The sequence below is a fragment of the Neltuma alba genome, unplaced genomic scaffold, assembly GCF_004799145.2.
Source record: "Neltuma alba isolate B1F8T4 unplaced genomic scaffold, ASM479914v2 tig00010927_pilon, whole genome shotgun sequence".
NCBI lineage: Eukaryota > Viridiplantae > Streptophyta > Magnoliopsida > Fabales > Fabaceae > Neltuma > Neltuma alba.
This window is the reverse complement of record NW_021635703.1, coordinates 581281-602574: the sequence shown is the minus strand read 5'-3', so window position 1 is coordinate 602574 and position 21294 is coordinate 581281. Positions and strand designations below refer to the sequence as shown.

General features: G+C 33.8%; 1 protein-coding gene and 1 long non-coding RNA gene across 2 annotated transcripts; both read left to right on the top strand.

The window, feature by feature from the left end:
- The first annotated feature begins 1013 nt into the window (after positions 1-1013).
- Positions 1014-2350, top strand: LOC114760016 (receptor-like protein kinase ANXUR1). The gene has a single exon (XM_028949260.1). It carries the CDS (start codon positions 1014-1016, stop codon positions 2229-2231), a length of 1218 nt encoding a protein of 405 aa, XP_028805093.1. The 3' UTR covers positions 2232-2350.
- A 6622-nt stretch (positions 2351-8972) lies between these two features.
- Positions 8973-10687, top strand: LOC114760024 (uncharacterized). Its single transcript, XR_003742006.1, has 3 exons — positions 8973-9055; positions 9135-9189; positions 10629-10687. It is a non-coding gene; the product is annotated as an uncharacterized LOC114760024 (long non-coding RNA).
- The last annotated feature ends 10607 nt before the right edge of the window (positions 10688-21294 follow it).

Genomic DNA, 21294 nt, shown 5'->3' with positions numbered 1-21294 from the left:
TGTAAGATTAAGGTATGTGCCACTCTGTTTTTCAAAACCTGTGAGTTTGAATAAACCCGTAAGAATAATATAAACTCGGAATCGTAAACTCATAAGAATTTATTTTTATTAATAAACTAGTATTAAAAATACATAATCAAATAATTAATATATAAAAAATGAGAATAATTTTCTTTAAATATATTTTAAATTTAAATAATTAAAATTATATCCATCAATTTTCATAATTTATCACATTCAACCAAGAAATTTTTATAAAATTCATATATAAAATCACTAAACATAATCAAATCCAAAAATTTAGTATAAGTTTAAGAGCGAATTAATACGATTTTGTAAGCTTAAAACATAAAAACAGTAAACTTGATAAATGAACTCGTAAACTCAATCGAGTTTATAGTTATCATGAGTTTAAAAGTGAATCGACATGATTTTGTTAACTAAAAACGTAAAAACGTTAAATTCAGAGAGTCGACTCGCGAGTTTGACAACAGTGATTATAAGTCACTTATATCCTAAACCTGCAAACCAAGAAATACATTAAATTAACTAGTTTTTCCTCATTTATCCTTATTAAATAAAGATATGGAGAGGGAGAAAGAGAAGGACGTGTTTTGAGGAGCCATTATTTTAGACTTAAATTAATTAATTTTTTATTAAATTAATATGGGTAAAATTAGAAAAAAAAATCATTAATTATACTACAAGTAACTTATATTTTGAAATAAATTTTTAAGGTATAAGTGACCTATAATAAAAAAAAAAAACATAGTGATATTGTACTATTGTAAGATGGCCTTCTCAATTAAGAGTTATCCGTTAATTAATTACAGGAAGAATTAAAATTGAGTTAAAAATGATCGTAGGGTCTACAAAATGGGTACGTTGGGACTCTTTCTCTAGCCCTTTCAAGACCGTTTGGAACAGCTTATAAGTAGTTTATAAATTGCTTTTTAATAGTGATTTACGGAATTTGAGACAAATATGTATCTCGACTTACATGAAACTAGTTTATGAAAGATTTTGAACGCTCTGCCAAACGGCCCTCAATCTCTTGTCTTCTTCTCACCGCATACAGGGGAAGCCCTTTCAACCTCTCGTCTATTCTCTTCTCACCGCATACAGGGGAAGCCCTTTCAACCTCTCGTCTATTCTCTCACCGCATACAGGGGAAGCCCTTTCAACCTCTCGTCTATTCTCTTCTCACCGCATACAGGGGAATGGCGTTCCTTCTCAAGTGCTTCGGAGGCTGTGGTTCAACTTCTATGCAACAACCTTCCGCAACTATAGAAGATCTATGCCATCGTTTTTCTCTTGCCCAACTTCGAAAATCCACCAACCACTTTGACCAAAGCCTGATTATCGAAGAAGTCGGCTTTTATCTGGCGTACAAGGTTTGCATCTCCATCAATGGCGAACCGAAAGATGTTATAGTGGAGCGGCTCGAACGAAAGTTTGTGTACTCAGACCTGCAATTGGTTAAGAACAATATCATATATAGGTGCCAGCTACACCACCCGAATGTGGTGTCTCTGGTTGGATTTTGCGATGATGAAAATGAAATGATCGTGGTCTATGACTACGTCCCAAACGGATCACTCTATAATCAACTGAAGAGCAAGTCAGCAACAATCTCGTGGAAGAAAAGGCTAGAAATCAGTATAGGGGTGGCGCGTGGATTACACTACCTTCACTCCGGAACCAAACGCACCCTCATTCATCGCAATCCAACACCGAGTGCCATTCTTTTGGACGAGAATTGGGTTCCCAAACTCAGTTTTTTCTGGTTCTCTTTAAAAGGACCAAAGTTTTCAGAAAAGGATGTGAGGCCTATAGAGGCAGACGTTGCAGGTAGTATTGGATACATCGCTCCTGAGTCCTACAGGGGCACTAACGTCACGCACAAAAGTGACGTTTTTTCTTTTGGGGCAGTTTTGTTTGAACTAATTTGCGGAAAGCCTCCATTCCCAGTTAGGCGTCAGATTGATTTTCGCGATGTTAAGGAATTGCATAATTTGGCAGAAACAGGACATGCTGAGGAAATTTTTGATCAACATTTGATGGGAGAAATAGCAGCAGAGTGTTGGAAATTGTATATGGACATCACAGAGAGTTGCTTGAGTGAAGATCCCGATGAGAGGCCTGATATGGGAGAAGTTGAAGTGCTACTTGAACGTGCATTGCAACTACAAGAAGAAGCAGATAACAACCTTGCTTTTCATGCTTCTTGATTTAATTTATGTTCTTGTTTGAATCTTTCATTCTTATTCTTCCCCTAGAAAATACTTGTTTGTGTCTCTTAATTGACAGGTTCTTCAGATATAACCTCTCATAATCCTTTTTTACACTATTGCCAGTCTCTTGATGTCTTGTTCATAGTATATTACTAAGCAAGATTGTACTCCCACACCACACAAAGCATTTGGCTAATATTACACACCATTCCTGCTTATCTCAAACATAATAGCCATTGACATGAAGCTTATAAATTATATTGGAACTCATTTGCGACGGCCAAACGCAAGTATTTGGCTAATATTATATAGCATTCCGTTGCTTCTCGTGATGTCCTGTTCATATGTGGTATTATGCCTGTTGAGTAGGGTGCGAATTGTAGTTGTGGTCATGACCATGTTTGGAGTCTACAGAAGAGCTTAATTAAATCAAAAGGATGAAGCAGTACCATTGAAACACAAGACACATTTTGATAGTACCAGAATATTCAAAATACGCTTATCTTTTAACAGTGACGTAATTGCAACTCGACTTATGGGATAATGAGAAGACTGATGCAGAACAATTCTGTTGCCCAGGTACAGAGGTATCTACATGTTCGATATACAAGATATTACATCGTTCACATAAACAACTATCAACCTATTATTCATGATTCATACAGAAATTGCACGTTAGTAGCATCCGAACTTCTCAACATTAAATGTTGGCGCTATTTATGACGGCAGCAGTAGTATCAGTTTTGGATAAAATCATAAAGGAACATTTCAGCTGGCTGCCAAAGCAGAAATTTACTCAGTAGCACACTGGCATGGTATTTAACCATACTAGGACTGGTAGTAAATCTGGTCGAACAAAAAGTAAATAGCTTGTTGAGTTGTGATACACTCTTATTTCACTTAGAATAAACATCTTCTGCTCTAAATTAATACAAATCTTTTTACAGGTCATAGAAAGATGCCCTTATCTTTAGTTTGTGGTACAATAAAAAAGGAGCATAGATTATCAAGAATAGAAGCCGCTTTACATGCAATCTGGGATAACATCTCAACATCAAGAAACTATCTATTCTGTATGCTTAGACGTGAAAGCAAACTGTTATTGCTAAGCGTAACTAGAATTAGAAATCAATCGGCCTTAAAGTGCAAGCTCAAAATATATGCTGAGTAGTTCAGCATAGAAGCATCAAGTTTAAACTACTAACTATATATTACAAATAACATTACGATGTATCAACTTTCACAACAAGCCCAAAATCATGCTATTTCCTAGCTGTCAAGAGTAATTTCTTACGCAGTAGTAATGAAATGCCTGTGTCATGAAACTATTAGTATACATTTTGAAAAATGAACAAACAATGAAGTCTCTACTATGAGTGATACAGAATTTGATATGTCTTGGTTGAGAAATGTATGAATTATTTAAAGTCTTATGGATTACATGTTTAGAATTTTACAAATGTCTAGGAGTTCATCTTGTAATCAGTCTCTGTTTTCGAAGTATCATATACAAAAGAAAGGAGGAGACAGCCACCTGCCACGGTATGATATGTGCGTGTGTGAAAGTCTTCTCATTCATTACATTCACAGTTTGCACCCTATATTTAAGTAGTGCTACGTGCCACCATCTATCTAATATCAAGAGACCTTATTACAAATGTAACATATGTCTCATCTAACCCCAGCACCCAGTGGCTAAATAGCTGCTTATAGATCACAAAACTAATATAAGGTCATAGACCTTGTTTCCGAGTGATCTTAGGACATAAAGAATTATTTTTATCAAAAATATTTGAACTCGTGACACAATCGCAGTTGATATAATTCACAATGTATATAAACATGATTGTTAGGTAAATTATGAAGTTTTTCTCCCTCTTTATAGATGTGATAATTCGAACAGCTTCTCTTCTATACTTCCTATAATACGCTCTAAATTTTAGAAAGTAATTTCAGGACTTCATATTTTTAGATTTTTTCTGTAAATTTAAAAATAATTTATTTTAATTTGAGATAACATTTATAATGCATTTGATTTGAACGATTCATATTTATTTACTAACCAATTTTTTTTTTGAAAAAAATTAAATAAATCTATCAAAAGATTAAAATTTTCTATGAACTCTGATGCTTTTTTCCCCTCTATGATAAGAGACTTATAAATATTCTCCGTCCCTTGGTTGTGAATATTTATATTTTATTTGAGTAAAATGTCAATAGTGAGTTATGAAAATATATTTTAAATTCTTGACAGTTGACATCCCATGATGGAGATGTCTTTTGGACTAACTAATATAGTCCCAATTTTGTAAGATCCAGCTGTGAAAAATAATAATTATTAATAAAATAGATATTTCAAAAAAAAAATCTAATTAAACAAAATCTACAATTTAATGAGTTATATCAATAAAATTTTAAAACCATTCATAAAAACACTAATTTTCTACAAAAAATGACGTAATGATGGACTCGTTTGAAATTCTTAATAAATATAAAATTTAGCATATGATAATTAGAGCATACTTTAGAACTTTTATTTATTTCATATAACACAGCCCTAATAACTTAATTTTTTGCCAGCGCCTGGTCAAAAAAAAAATTTTTTTGCCAGCGCTCTAATAATTTAATCAAGTAGTATAATTTTTATCCAATTGCTATTTTTATTAGGTAATAGCTTTAATTTAATCATTAACTGAATCTGTTTTCTCAGCATAGATATTAACCATGAAACTATTTGTTAAAGAAACCCTTTAAATCACACGCTACACAGATTTTCTGAACACCCTTCAATAAATACACAATATTTCCATTCCAATTTTATTTTGGGAAAATGACAGATAAAGAAGGTGGAATATCTGAAATTCCAATTTGGGAAGCTAAGGAAATGTAATGACAATGAGAGAAGTTCTTCCCAAATTGGAATTTTGAAATTCAGTGAAATGACAAAAATGCCCTTTATCTTTTTTTTAAAAAAAAAAAACTCAGCCCCTCATCGGCGGCCGGCCGCCGCCTTCGGCCACCGGTGTGGTGGCTGCCAGTGGAAATTTTTTTGTAACAGTTTTTTTTTGTGTGGGAGAATATTGCAAGAAGTGGTGGGGGTGGGATTTGATCCCATAACCCCTTGGTCATTTGGGCCAACAAAAAGACAAATAATCATTGGGCCATCAAAGACTTCTTTATTTTATAATGCAAACAAAAATATAAGTTGACTCTTTTACTGTGACTCTATCCCGTGACAATAATTTACCTCAGGATGACAAGTCTTAATTGAGAAATAACAAGTCTAAATTTGATATTAACAAAGCAACTTTTCCTGATATATAACAAGAAGTAGCATGTACATTAATTAAAAATGACACGTCTTTACTGGAAAATGACACGTCTAAACGTGAGATTAACAATATGTCTTTTGCTGATACACAAGAAGTAGCATATACATTAATTAAAAATGACCATAATTTATTTGAAAATGACACGTCTTGTTATGTATGAGGAGAAGACATATTGTTAATGCTACTTCTTGTTATGTATCAGGAGAAAACACATTGTTAATCTCAAGTTTAGACTTGTCATTTTTCAGTATAAGACATATTGTTAATACTACTTTTTGTTATGTATCAGAAGAAGACACATTATTAATCTCAAGTTTAGACTTGTCATTTTTCAATAGAAGACATATTGTTAATGCTACTTCTTGTTATGTATCAGGAGAAGACACATTGTTAATCTCAAGTTTAGACTTGTCATTTTTCAGTAAAGACGTGTCATTTTCAAATAAATTATAGTCATTTCTAATTAATGTACATGCTACTTCTTGTTATGTATCAGAAAAAGACATATTGTTAATCTCACGGTTATACGTGTCATTTTTCAGTAAAGACGTGTTATTTTCAAATAAATTGTCATTTTTAATTAATATACATGCTACTTCTTCTTATGTATAAGGAAAAGTTGCTTTGTTAATATCAAATTTAGACTTGTTATTTCTCAATTAAAACTTGTCATCCTGAGGTAAATTATTGTCACGGGCTGGAGTCACAGTAAAAGAGTCAACTTATATTTTTGTTTGTATTATAAAGTTAAGAAGTCTTTGATGGCCCAATGGTTATCTGCCTTTTTGTTGGCCCAAATGACCAAGGGGTTGTGGGATCAAATCCCACCCCCACCACTTCTTGCAATATTCTCCCACACAAAAAAAAACTGTTACAAAAAAATTTCCACTAGCAGCCACCACACCGGTGGTCGAAGGCGACGGCTGGCCGCCGGTGAGGGGCTGAGTTTTTTTTTTTAAAAAAAGATAAAGGGTATTTTTATCATTTTACTGAATTTCAAAATTCCAATTTGAGAAAGAATTCCCTCATTGTCATTACATTTCCTTAGCTTCCCAAATTAGAATTTCAGATATTCCAACTTCTTTATCTGTCATTTTCCCTTTTATTTTTTCCCCATAGCTTCGTGATTTTGTATCAATTGATTTTGATAATTGCCAAAAAAAAAAAGCCACTTTGTAATTCTTGTCCTTCTTTTTTGCCAGAATTCCTTCTTCTTTTTTTTCCCAACTAGCATCATTATAATTCTTTCCTTTATGCAATACTAAGAAAATAATATATGTGTAATTAAATTAACATTATTATAGTCAACCCCAAAAAATTTTATTTTCAAAAAGAACAACATGAACATGGACTTTCTCAAAGTTTATTTTATATCTTATCTAGGGAAGGTATATTCAGTATTATTATAAAAAAAAAAAATACATTGTCACCTTGAAAAATACATTTAATACTCTAAAATATTTTTTAAGTGTATTTAGCCCCTAAAAAATTTTGCAAAGGAATTTTCTTTCTAACTTTTTTTTTTTGGCCAACGAATTTTCTTTTAATATATTAATAACCCCAATATAACAGAGCCGCAGATTTAATAAGGGAAAAATAAGCTTGCATTGAACAATGCTTTTGATTTGAACGTTACTTGATTGATTTGATTGATTAGTGAATGATTTATTCTAAACGGCAGTTCAATAAATGCTCCTAATTGGTAATTTGAACGTTACGTGACTGATTTGATTGATTGATTCTAAGCTGTAGTTCAATAACGGCTTCTGATTGATTGCTTGAGACCCACGCATTGTGTGTGTATATAGTTAACGATGGGTGATTTTCCCCCCTCCATTGAGCGCCAGGGATCATCGAGTATGGGCTGTGCTTGGGGGACAGGATTAGATGAGAAAAAGGAGCCACATACTTTGCATGTTCTCGGATCAGGCTTATTTATTTGTATTATAATCTTCTCATGGTGATGTTAATACTTATTTTTTTTATGCTCGCTTACCTTAAGAGATTGTCTTCATTTATTTAATCACGTAACAGAGCCACTTGTTCGTAAGAAGTGGTTTGGTAGTATGGAGCCCCTTGTGGTAAAAGCTCTTCAAGCCGTTCAAAAGAAAAAGGTGGCCATAATCCCAGAATGATTTGAGAACGTTCGTAAAAATGCATTTACCGTGAGGCATAAGATACACTGAAGATCTAAAAATCTTTGACAAGTTTTGTTTTTGATTATGCATCTGGCGATTTTCCTCGCCGATGTCCAATGATACTCTAAGGGTCGTCCTCTGATTCTCCTCTTTCCGCTTGCAATACGCCGGAGCATTGACTTTCTCGTTGGCATTTCAATCGAGCGAGACCTCGACATTTTGCAGGTACTTTGTTTTTGCTTTCCCGCCGCTATCTTCAGCATCTATTTTGCTATTTGTGCAGATTGGGGGTTGTTTGCTAGTCGTCTATTAGGCAACTTGTCGGACGTGTGTGGAATTTTATTTATAATGTTACTGGATGAAAGCTTTTCTTTTTTTCCATTACTTCTTTTTCTTGTCTTGGGCATTACAGCTGCTGTATCTTAATCGCTTTATTGTTAATCCGATCATTTGCTCCTTTGTTTTCTAAGCAAATCGGTAGGCTAAAATTTTAACTTTCCTCTTTGACGGGAAGAATAGTTTAATTCTCATCGGAAAGCGAAATTCTAAACTCTTTCCATGAACTTAGTTTTTTGGTAGTTAAAAATGTCAATGGCTATAATAGCTTTTAGCTTTGGCGAAAATGGAGTAATTCATTCTTTTGCAATGACGGGCATCCGTTTTTATATTTTAGTTACTGCATCAGAGAATGGCGTCTTCACATTCGACTTTACTACAGAAAAGCGTATCTATAATTGGCATTTTTTTACTACTAATACTGAAAGCCTATATTTTTGTAATTTGATGTTTTACACAGTATTTTCTTTAGGGAGTCAATGATTGTGCTGATATTCTTGTTTTTGCTTTGGGATTTAGTTTTAAATTAAATTAAATACCTCTCATGTGAAGCACGTCCTTCGGCAGTCAATACGTCTCTTGTGGTAATGGAACATTTAAACATTTGATTGGCACGTAAATGAACCTGACGAGGAGCTGTTGGTTTGTCCTGGGAGTGCGGTGGAGCAACTTTAGTGATGATAATGCTGGTGGTTTGAAGGTAAATATAAGATTGAGATTCTAGGGAGATCTGTTATGTGGTATTGTGAATTTTGTGGGAATTATGCTATTAACAAGCACGGATTATCGAGGGGAAACAAATAAATTCATCTAAATTTTTGTTCTTTGTTAACTGTTTTGTTCTTATTTATTTATTTTGGACACGCAAGCTGCATTATTGCAAAATGTTTTGAGTCTGAATGGCTGTGCTGAAGAATGAAGCGCACGGTTATATAATTTTTGGGTCGGTGACTCCTCTGTATATTGGCATGCGGGCATACTGGAATGTGGCTTTTCCTTGTTCTGTTTTCTATTGGTGTGTGGCTAGATCTAGAAGTGTTTTTGATATAGTCGTCAATTTATATGCTGTTATTTATGTAATGCTTTAATTGTAGGTGGGAGTCTCAAGCGCAACTCAGGCCAAATCTTGACAGGAACCGTGGCTTCCTAGTAATGTTTATTTAGAGTTATCAATGTGTTCTATTTGGTGGCTTTAGCTTTTGTTTTTTCTTTTAAAATGCTGCAGTGGTGAAATATCTGATTTTGTTCTTATAATGCTCTGGCTTGCAGGCTATTATGGTTAGATACCGCTACATGAACCTTTTGCATGGAATTTCTTCGTCTGTTATGGGGATTGCTGGTGGTTTTTCTCCCAGCAAATATGCTACATCTTTTTGAATGTGATGGTATCTCTCTCTGCATCCCTTAGTTTCTTGGTGTATGACCTTGACTTTTTTGATAAAATCAATAAACATTATGGGGGAGCTATTATTCAAGACTATATCAATGGTTACGATTTCCTGGCAGCCGTATAACTAGAAAATTATAGCTTGATCTGGTCTTGAATTTCAAATCTGTTTTCTTGCTTTTCTCCCTGTTTAAAGCCAATATGTTGTTATTTTTTTTTTTTTTTTGGTCCCAATCACTACACCCAGAGGATGCATAAATTGATATTATGATCATGTCATTTGGATATGATGATTTGATTGTGAAGCTTCGAAATGAACTTTATCTTCTCTATGCCGATTCCCCTTTAAAAATTCTGTTGCTGTGAGCAATGATATCTTGAAAACTAATCACCTGGAGTGATTTCTTGACGATGGCTGCAACACGACCAATGGCTTTATTTGGTGATGTAGCTCTCGTAGTAAATCCAAAGGTAGGAGAGTTTTTTGGTCTTGCGCACATTAGTAGAACTGGGCTAATCAATCATGTTTTTTTGCCGTCACTGTTATTGAAATGAACTGTCCATAATTCATTAGCAACAGGTCACGTGTTTATGATATTTTGTCTATACATGCACTCATGTTTCTATTGGAAAATATATGGATGAAGTTTAGCATGACAGGAATCAGACACCAAGTTAACCAGGGATAGAATGCACTCCGGAGAGAATGAAAGGAAGTGAAGAAATATTAGTGCTGAAGTTTTTGCATTTTCCATTCAATACCAGCTGTTGGGATATATCTGAATGTGTCATTAGCAGAGAGCTCTCTGGTGAAGCCAAAAGACCTATTATAAGTGGAAGTAAAGGTGCAGAAAAACACTGATTTCAAACTTCTAGCATTCTTTCGAGTCAAGCACACCAAAATATTGTAAACATAGCATGCCTAGTTCATTGCTTGCTGTTTGAAACCTGATGATTCGAAACAATTTGACAACAGTATCTTATATAATGTTATTTAATACAATGCTTTAATTGTAAATTATTGTTTGCTAGGTGGGAGTCTCGAGTAATTTACGCCAAACCTTGACTAGAGAACCGTGACTTCCTAGTCATTTAGCGTCATCAGCGTGTTCTGTTTGGTGGCTTTAGCTTTTGGTTTTTCTATTAAAATGCTGCAGTAGTCAAATATCTGATTTTGTTCTTATAATGCTTCGGCTTCCAGGCTGTTATGGTTAGATACGACCGCATGAAGGGAAGGCCAATACTTTGGCTTCCTGGCATTGATTGATGCTGGTATTGCAACTCTGCTTCGTCGCTGAAACTGTGGGATTTTCTAAATATTTGTGCAATTTTGTTTAGTTCACTTCTTTTTTCTTTTGATATCTTGCAACACCTTCTGCAGGCATTTCTTCGTCTGTAGTGGTTCTCAATTCTGGATACAATACTAATATCTTGTTGCAGATGTGAAAAGAGAATAAAGCGTTCCTGTTATAGAGACTGCTGGTACTATATGTTCTTGAATGTGATGGTATCTATTTTTGTGTCCCTCAGTTGCTTTGCTGTAAAAATAATGCTGTAAATGCAGTTCTAGGGTCATTAGCTAGCTAGAGCAATCCTAATACGGTAGCATGAGAAATTTCCAGCATTCCAGGAACTTTGAACGTTGACAAAAACAAATAGACGCAAGACTCACCAGAAATCTAAGAACGTTTGACGACATTGAAAGTTTCTGTTTTTGATTATGTACCCGATGATTTTCATCGCCGAGTGTCAATGTGTGATCCAGCTGTGCTTCTTAAAGCCCCCAGCCAGCGATGTTCGATGATACTCCACGGGTTGTCCTCTGATTCTTCTCTCTCCTCTCCTTTCTTCGCTTGCAATACGCCGTAATATTCGACTTTCTCGTTGGCATTTCAATTGGGTGAGGCCTCGACATTTTGCAGGTACTTGTTTTTCTTTCCCGCCATTCTTCAGTGTCCCTTTTGCTATTTGAGGGGACATTGTTTGCTGGTCATCTATTCGTTAACTTGTCGTATGCTTGTCGAATATTTTAATGTTACTGCCTAAACGGTTTTTTCCCAATCACTTCCTTTTCCTCTCTAGGGACATCTGCTCGCTAGAGCGGCTGTATCTTGATCGTTTCATTGTTAATATCATATTTTGCTTCCTCAAAAAGAACCGAACACCTTTTTCTTTGCTTTTGTTTATTCAAAACCAAATTGGTAGGCTTAAATTTTAAGTTTCCTGTTTGCCGAAATTGGAGCATTTCATTCTTTAGCGATGGCTGGTGTCCGTTTTTATATTTCAGTTACTGCATTAGAGAATGGTGCCTTCACATTCGACTTTACTGCAGAAAAGCGTTTATATAATTAGTTTTTTTTTTCCCCTGTGGATGGTAAAAGCCTATGTTTCTGTAATTTGTTAATGTTTTACATAGTATTTTCTCTAGGGAATCAATGATTGTGCCAATATTTTTTGTTTTTGCTTTGGGATTTAGTTTTAAATTAAATTAAATTAAATATCTCTCTTGTGGAGCAAGTCCTTCGGCAGTCAATAGCTCTCCTGTGGCTGTGGTTGTGGAGCTATTAAAAATTTGATTGGTGCGTAAATGAACCTGATGAGGAGCCGTTGGTTTGTCCTGGAAGCGTGGTGGAGTAACTTCGGTGATGATAACATTGGTGGTTTGACGGTAAAAGCACAGATTATCGAGGGAAACAGATGAATTAATCTTTGGTTTTTTGTGAGCTGCTTTGTTTTTATTATTATTTTTCTTTTGGATGTGCAAGCTACATTATTGCAAAGTTTTTTCTATTGTTGTGTGGTTGGATTTGGAAGGGTTTTTTATATAGTCTTCAATTTTTATACTGTTAATTCATGCAATGCTTTAATTGTAAATTATTGTCTGCTAGGTGGGAGTCTCAAGCGTAATTTAGGCCAAAACCAGGGAGCAGTGACTTCCTGCTTCCTAGTTATGTTTGTTTAGGTCTATTAATGTGTTCTGTTCGGAGGCTTTAATCTTTTGGTGTTTCTGTTAAAATGCTGCAGTAGTGAAATATCGGATTTTGTTCTGATAAATGCTCTGGCTTGCAGACTACTATGGTTAGATACCACCACTTGAAGGGAAAGGCCAACACTTTGGCTTCCTGACATTGATTTATAAATATTTGGGTAATTTTGTTCAGTTCACTTGTTTTTTTCACTTTTGATGTCTTGCAACGACTTTTGCATGGATTTCTTCGTCTGTAGCAGTTCTTAATATACAAGTAGTACTAACGTCTTGTGGCAGGTGAGAAGGGAAAATAAAGCGTTCCTGTTTGGAGACTGCTGGTGATTTCTCTTAGTCACCTGGTGCATGACTTTCACTTTTTGAAATATTTAACGAACATAAGCTTTATTTAATAATATTGGAGGAGCTGTTAATGCCCTCAACACATGGGCTCAGTTATCTTTCTGGACTTTTGTATAATTGTCAGAGTCTTCAACTGTCAATATGCGTAGTCATTTATCCATGAGCAACATATCAATGGTTGTGGTGTTCTGGCATCTGTAGCGTTACATAAACAATCTCTTAGAAGACCTTGTGAGTAGAGATCTCAAGATAGTTCAAAAAAGTTTGAGCTTGATCTAGTCTAGAATTTCAGATCTGTTTTCTTGCTTTTTCTTCATGTTCTAAGCTAATGTGTAATGTGCTGGATGCTTATTTTCAGTCACCACACCATGGAATTCATTTATTGGCAATCTTCATGTCATATGACGTGGTAGAAGCATGATGACCAGAAATTGTTATTATGCTAATATTACTTGAATTTGATTGTCAAATTTTGAGATGAACTTTATTTTCTCAGTGGTTGCACCTTTAACAATTTCTGTTGCTGTGAGCAGTGATATTGATAGCTAATCACCTTGTAGGAGTGATTTCTTGACAGTGGAGACAGCACAACCAAGGGCTTTATTTGATGTAGCTCTCGTAGTGAATCCAAAGGTAGGAGAGTTTTATGGGCTTGAGCACCTCGGTAGGACTGGGCTAATCATGGTTTTTGTTGTCATTGTAATTGAAATTAACTGCATTAATGCATTAGCAACAAGTGATGTGAGGAAATATATTGGTGTTTCAAATATATTGATGAAGTTTAATAATATGATAGGAATCAGCTACCAAATTAACTAAGCATAGGATGTCCTCCTGAGAGAATGAAATGATGTGAGGAAATACTAGCGTTGAAGTTGTTGCATTTCCCATTTATTACCAGCTGGCTGTGGGGGATATATCTAAACATGCCATTGATAGAGCTCTCTGTGGAAGCTGAAAGGCTTAAGGCCTATTATCTCTGGAGGTAAAGATATATCACTATGTGACTATAAATCCGATGGTAAGCTTGAGATATACAATTTATGCAGTTGGTGTGTCTTTGGGTGTATCAACATTTAGTTATTCGCTTCCATAGCTTTGTTTCTGCGTTTCCTCTTTGCATGGATTGAATATAGTACTACTTTTCAGATGAAATTCTCTTTTGGAAGCATATTATGCTACTGTTTGCTTTCTTCACTGTTAAATCTGAATTCTTTCTTCATGACATGCTGAACTTTTCTTTTTGTTACATGTGTTGACCATTTTTCCCACCTAGCGAAATAAAGCTTTGTTGTTATTATTGTATATGTATTGACCATATTGTCATCTACTTGATGAGTGCAATGCATAGTGGCTTTTTATCACCGTTGGATGGACTGATCAGTCTGCAGAGGATTTGAACGATTCTATCTAACTAACATGCTTGAGACAGGCTATGTGTCTGGCTTGCTTGCCGCTGCTCCTTGGTAACAGCATTTTTTACTGTTCCGTCTTTGGCCTTACTCCTGCATAACATACATAACTGTAGATAACTCTTCATCTGTCATCTCCTCTTGTCTGCATCAGGGTACATTCCTGAAATGTGATTTCTTGGAGTAAGACTCACGTGTTTAGTTTATCTTGAAAATTATTGGACTCATTTATTACATTTTTAGTATGGCATGACCATATTAACATGGTGTCTTGATTTAACATGACACTTTCCTCATTCTGATAGAGCTTTAAAAGTTGGGGAAAGTGTATATTCTGTTTACCAAGGGTAAGGGAAGATTCACTATACATTCTACCTTTACCAGATTGTTGAGGAAATTTACGTTTAGATTTAGTTTTATAGCTAGATGTTGCACAACCTTAATGATTCTCATAGTGCTTTAGCTCATGTAATGGCAGGTGTTTTGATATGGTGATTTTTTTCTGGTCCTTCTTTCTTGCCTTAATTTCAATAATATTACCTGATTTTCCCCCTCCTTGCCATGATGTTAAGGTGCATTTAAGCTAGCAAAGCTCGCCTTTACCAGCCGGAGATATTGGTTCAACAGCCTTACACTTTTGACTTTGGAGGATATACTCAGAATCATCCGTATTTGAGTTAATGGAATACATTTTAGTCAAAAGGAGGCCAAAAACAAAAACAAAAACAAAGAAAGGAAACTGGACTAAAGTTTGAACTAGCCTTTGGTTTTGGGGGAATGTCTTTATTCTGAAAATAAAGCGATCTTTAAAGTTAATTCATTATTTATATTATATGACCGTAATATTTAAAATTCAGTTATTACATCATGGGATTTATTGTAATTCTTAATATATGTTTTTTCAAATTTATCAACAGGCTCTTCCTAATCGCAAGAAGTTGACTGCATCACCATGATCGGACTCAATGACAAAATTTGAAATTTTGCTGGCTTTCTTTGGTGCGTATATCTTTCCCCTCTCCTATAAATCATATTTTATCATCTTGCTCATACATAGAACTTTTCGTTAGCTTTTAAAAAGTCATTCTCATGCCTAATTGTAAATTGGGCAATCAATAGCTTCACTTACTGCACGGTAAATAATATATAGACGTAAAGTGGGGCAAAGGGGTGGAATGAATAGCCTGAAGTCCTGAACCGCTTTTTGTTCTTTTTATACTTAAGCACGAGCTTTTGAAACGTTGGCCTGAACTCTTTTTAAATGCCTATTTAAAATGTAAACTTTTAAATAGGTTTAAAAGCACATATACCTTCAACCATACATATATACACACACACACATATATATATATATATATATATATCCTTAACCTTATTTAGGAGCTTATATCATGCCTTGATGCTATAAAAATGACATAAAATTTAATTATTGAAAAAATTTAATTATTGAAAAAATTTAATTTAAATTTCTAACGATGCAATATCAAAGTTCCATTAATTATGATACATCATAAAAACTTGATTCAATATAACAATAAAGAGCAATTTTGAAAATCTATCATGATTAAACTAATGATTTAAGATTTTAATATAATGCTTGGTCAAATCACACTCCTCAAATTTCATCATAGATATTTATCGTGAAATTACTTATACAATCTTTCAAAATTATTGTATTTGATATATATATATATATAGCTGTTTTTGCCAAATGCATTCCAAATTTATTAAAATGAAATTTAGATCCCTCGGGGGGAAGACCTAGAAATGTTCTCTCCAGGAGAAGAAAAATTTAAATTTTTTAATGAAACACAACTCGAAAATTGTCTCTCTTCCCCACCCCACCCCACCCCAAAAAAAAAAAAAAAAGAATCCATATTCGACAGTAACAACTGCATATTTTGAAGAGTTAAACCCACTCTAGGTTGTTATATTTTTAATGAGTTTTTATCTTGGCCCTTTATTTTTTTATTATTGTTTTTCATCCCTATACTTTATGATCCCAGTGTAGGCTAGCTTTCTTCTTGGGCTAACCCCTCTTACTGCACCCAAAAAAAGAAATATATTCATATTTGAATTTAAGTTTAATGATATTAATTTCGTTAATATCATTAACTAAGTTGATGTGAACTGTTTACTTTGTGCTGGACTCAAGCCACCACGTTAAAAAAAAGTATAAAACCAAAATTAAAATGTATTCTTTTGGTTCTTAATATAATATCTGATTGTTGAGTTGATTTTGATTTTAAATGTGATATCTATTTTTTGTATTTATTAATTTTTTTAAATTATCTCTATTGATACTGTCTCAACCATAATGAAGTAAGAGAGAGGAAGGATATTAAAGAAGATGATTATTATAGTATTTTAGAAAAAACATATCATATTTTTTATAATTAACTATTAACTAATTTATCTAATTTATTTAATCTAATCAAATTAGTTCAATAAGTCTTACATTAAGGATTAAAAAAATATTAAAATTATAGGTACCTAGAAGTGGTTTAACCCAATTTAGGAAGGAAAAAAAAAACTCATGAGGAGGAAGGATGAGGCAAGTCCATTACCAATCAACTGCAACAGAAATTCAAGATTTATAGGATAATAATAATATGCAAAACTTAACCAGCAAAGAAACATGATTTAATCACCAAAATCATATGAGTCTTCAAATGGTGAAGCCCAGAATGATGATCCATCTTTTACCGTTGTTAGGGAGTAGCTACAGAAGTAGCTACACAGAGTGAAAGTGAGGTAAATAAGAGAGACAACAAGATTGGAGATAACTGCACAAAAGCTATTGCTAGATGGAAGGACTTTGTTTGATATGAGACGAAACATTAATACAAGCAATGCTTCTCTTCGTAATTATAAAAAGGGGTTTCGGAGAGAGGCAGAGGAAAAAGGAGGAGGAACAGAAGAAGCAAAGTGCATATTGATATTTTTTTCCATCATTTTATAATTACAATTTAATACTCAGTTTCTTCAAACAATTATATTAATTTCAAGAACCCATTTTTTAATTGTATACATCCAATGATTTTTTTTTTTTTGAGAAAATTGTAAAAAAAAATCTTGGAATTTAAAAAACACATATAAGAACCCGTGACAACTTCAAAACCCAGAATGAAATTATCATGGGTTCCTATCTGGCTTTTCAATTTTAGGGTCTTTAATTGAGATTTTCTCCTTTTTTTGTGATTTTTTCTTTTTATTTCGGGGCATCTATCTTTTTATTGTTGTTGTTCATCCCTATACTTTATGTATTCGTATAATTTTATAACAAATTGAATTTAAGTTTAATGACATTAATTTCACTGATGTGGCGTTAATTGTTAATAGGGATGGAAGTAGGCTAGACCCCTATCAGGAGCCTACGGTCTAGTTTATTTTAAGTCTAACCTAGCCTGTTTAGTAAATAGGTCAGGCTCAGGCTCAAGCTTAGGGCTATTGTAAAACCTATTTAGGCAAATAGGCCAGGCCTATTTTTATAAGGCCTACAAGTTTGGCCTATTTAGCTTTTTTTTTTAATTTACACTATTATATAATATAATCTAGATTAATTTTATAAATTATTTATAAAATTATTAACTTAGTCATAATCCTAAGTCTCATATCCCATCATTCACACACAAATGCAACCCTTTCATTAATCAATCTTTCACCTCTACATTTCTTTTCTTTGATCACTCAAGATGATTACGTTAACTCACTTTCTCTCCCTTGACTTGCGTTGTTCACTAAAGCATAATAATTGTAGTAAGTTTGTTTTAGTGATGCGCAAATGAAATATTATATACTGCTAGAAAAGCAAGAGGTAAAATCTAGTTTTAATGCCACTTGTTGGGTTTAGTTGATTTTAGAAAATATATTTCCTTAGTCAACATATAATTGGTTTTTCTTATTCACATTTGCTGGAAAAATTGTTGCCACTAAGCATTCTTTTTCCTTACTAGACTCTTATTATCTTATATTGTATGTGAGAATAGATCCTAAGCCTTTAAGACATAACGTAGATTTTAAAATAGGTTTGAAGAGTTATACGTGAATTTGGAGGCATGTGCTTATAAGCCTATTTAAATACCTAAATTTTAAGTAGGCTTTTAAAAAAGCTTTCAGGCCTTATCAAACCTTTTGAAGGCTCAGGTTCGAGTTTAAAAAAAAGCTTACATGCAGGCTCAGGCCTAGGTCCAGGCCCAGGTTTTAGATCTCTGATGCAGGCCCAGGCCTATTTAGCTAAAGCTTAGCCTAACCTAACCTATTTCCATTCCTAATTGTCAATACCGTCAACTAGGTTAATGTGAAGTATTTACTTTGTGCTGGAGTCAAACTGTGTTAAAAAAGATATAAAAACCAAAATTGAAATATATTAAAAAGAACCTCGTGAGGACAATGAAATCAACTTTGACCAATATTGGCTGTATTGGACATGTCTTTCCGTTTCGTTTGGACACATGAACCTGAAGAGACTGAAGTTTGAGCAGCTACAGAGAAGGGAGGTAAATAAGAGAGACAGATTGTAGATAGCTGCACAAAAGCCATTATTAGATGGAAGGATTTTGTTTGATTTGAGATGAAGCATTAATAATAAGCAGTGCTTCTGTTCTTGATTATAAAAGAGGGTTGGGGGAGGAGCAGAAAGAGAGAAGGAGGAAGTGAGAGAGACGAAGAGAATGAGGAAAGAGGAGGAGGAAGAGAAGAACGAAAGGGTATATTAGTCTTTTCCCTATCATTTCATAATTACTATCTCTGATCTTTAATATAAAAGCTAGTTGACTAATTTAAGCATATTAAGGAAACTAGTTACGTTAGTTATTTGTAATAAATAGATGTTATCTTTTGTCTTTCTTAAAATATCCTTGTTAATCAAGTGTATTGGTTAGAACTATTATTATTATATAAACTATCTTGAAAAAAAATAGATAAATATAAAAGATAAAATAAATTAGGATATTAGATTTAAGACTAAAATAAAAGTCAAATGAAATCTTATATTAAGGATTGGAGACAATACAATGTAAGACTTAGTCTTTTCAAGTAATTATGTTAATTCAAGAACCCATTTATAATTTTATATATTTAAGGGTTTTTTTGGTGATTTTTTCCTTTTCATTTTGGGGCATTTATCTTTTTATTATTGTTTTTCATCCCTATTTTTTATGTAGTCATATAATTGAATTTAAGTTTAATGATATTAATTTCATTGATGCGGCACTAATACGGTTAACTAGGTTAATGTGAACTGTTTAGGAGTCAATCCACGCTGTAAAAGAGTATGGAAACCAAAATTAAAATATACTCCTTGCCTTTATAATATAAAACCTAATTGTTGAGTTGATTTTACTTGTAAATATAAAAACCTATTTTTCATATTTATTAATTTTTAAAATTATCTCTATTGATATTCTTTCAATTATAATAAAGTAAGTAAGAAAGAAAGGATATTAAAAAGATATGATTATAGTATTTTAAGAAAAACATTTCATATTTCTTATGATTAACTTAATTTTTTAAACTTAAATAAATATGTTTTACGTTAAGGATCGAAAGAGTATTAAAGGTATAGGTACCTAGAAGTGGTTTAACCCAATTTTTTAAAAAAAAAAAATCATGAGGAGAAAGAAATCAACTTTCACCAATACTGACTGTATTACTGGACATCTCGTCTTTCCGTTTGGACATATGATCCCACAAGCGCAAGGCTATTTGGCTAATATTGCATAAGGGCCGTTGGCATGGTGCTTAACTTATATATTAACTCATTTGATGCGATTAAACACATTATATGTATGGAAGGCCACAGTGCAATTGCGAGTGATTGCCTTCTGGCGTGGGCTAAGACGAACGTGCATGTAATGTGAGTTCCTTAATTTAATTACTTAAATAACAACTAAACATAGAAGACATAAAATTAACGTTAGCAACTGTAGTTGTGACCCATCAAGACCTAGAAATAATGTTGGAGTAAATCAAAAGGAATAAATAATGCTATTGAAAACAACAAGCCAAGCTAGCTATATGAATATAATGATCTTGCCTACCGTGACGTTCTTCTCCTTGGAAAATATGGAAACATGTAGAGTAGGGGAACGCTCGAGTCAACTATGTTCCCTAGTAGTAACAACAATGCATTAGCCTGTGGTCTCCAAAACGCGCAATTGAAAGGATGGATCAACCAATACGCAGAGACACAGCCTGTGGAATCCACCTTCTCTAACACTCTCCAATCCAATTCTTGATTGCCTCAAACGCAGCTACTGGGAATGGGAATCCTTCTCAAGTGCTTTGGAGGCTCTGCTTCAACTTCTACCAACCAACCTTCCACAACAGAAGAAGATCTATGCCATCGCTTTTCTCTTGCCCACCTTCGAAAATCGACCGATGACTTTGACCAAAGCCGGATTATCCGTAAAGGGACCCGTCGTGACATATACAGGGGTTGCGTCTCCATCAACGGCCAACTCAAAGATGTTACAGTGCATCGGACCCAGGCGGCCGCCATGCGAGTAATCACTTAATTTGGTGTGGTTTTCTTACAGCTCAATTGCAGAGAGATTCTATCCCAAATGATGAAGCGACAAGAACTCCGTTATGCTCAGGAAATACGTAATTTGGCGGAAACAGTAAAAGCTGAGGGAATTATTGATGAGAGTTTTGTGGAAGAAATAGGAGGAGAGTGTTGGAAATTGTACATGGACATTACAGAGGGTTGTTTGAGTGAAGATCCCAGTGAGAGGCCAGACATGGGAGAAGTTGAAGTTCAACTTGAAGGGGTATTGCAATTACTCCCTCTGTCCCTTATTACAAGATCCTTTTAATTAAATTGTACGGTTTGAGAAAACAGTTAAAATTAGTTAAAAGCAATTAATATGTAGCGAATGTAATTTTTTTTTTAAATATACCCCTATATATAAATGGAAAAATGTGAGAGTAATAGTGATATAAATGAAGAAAGAGAATGTATTTAATATATTAAATTAGAGGTAAAATAAGTAATAATGCATTAAATGTTCAGACAAACTTAAAGAAGATTTTATAAAAAGAAACATACCCATTCAAAAAATTGGATCTTATAATAAGGGACGGAACTAGTTTCGGTACTCATCATTTTGATGAGCACCTTAAAC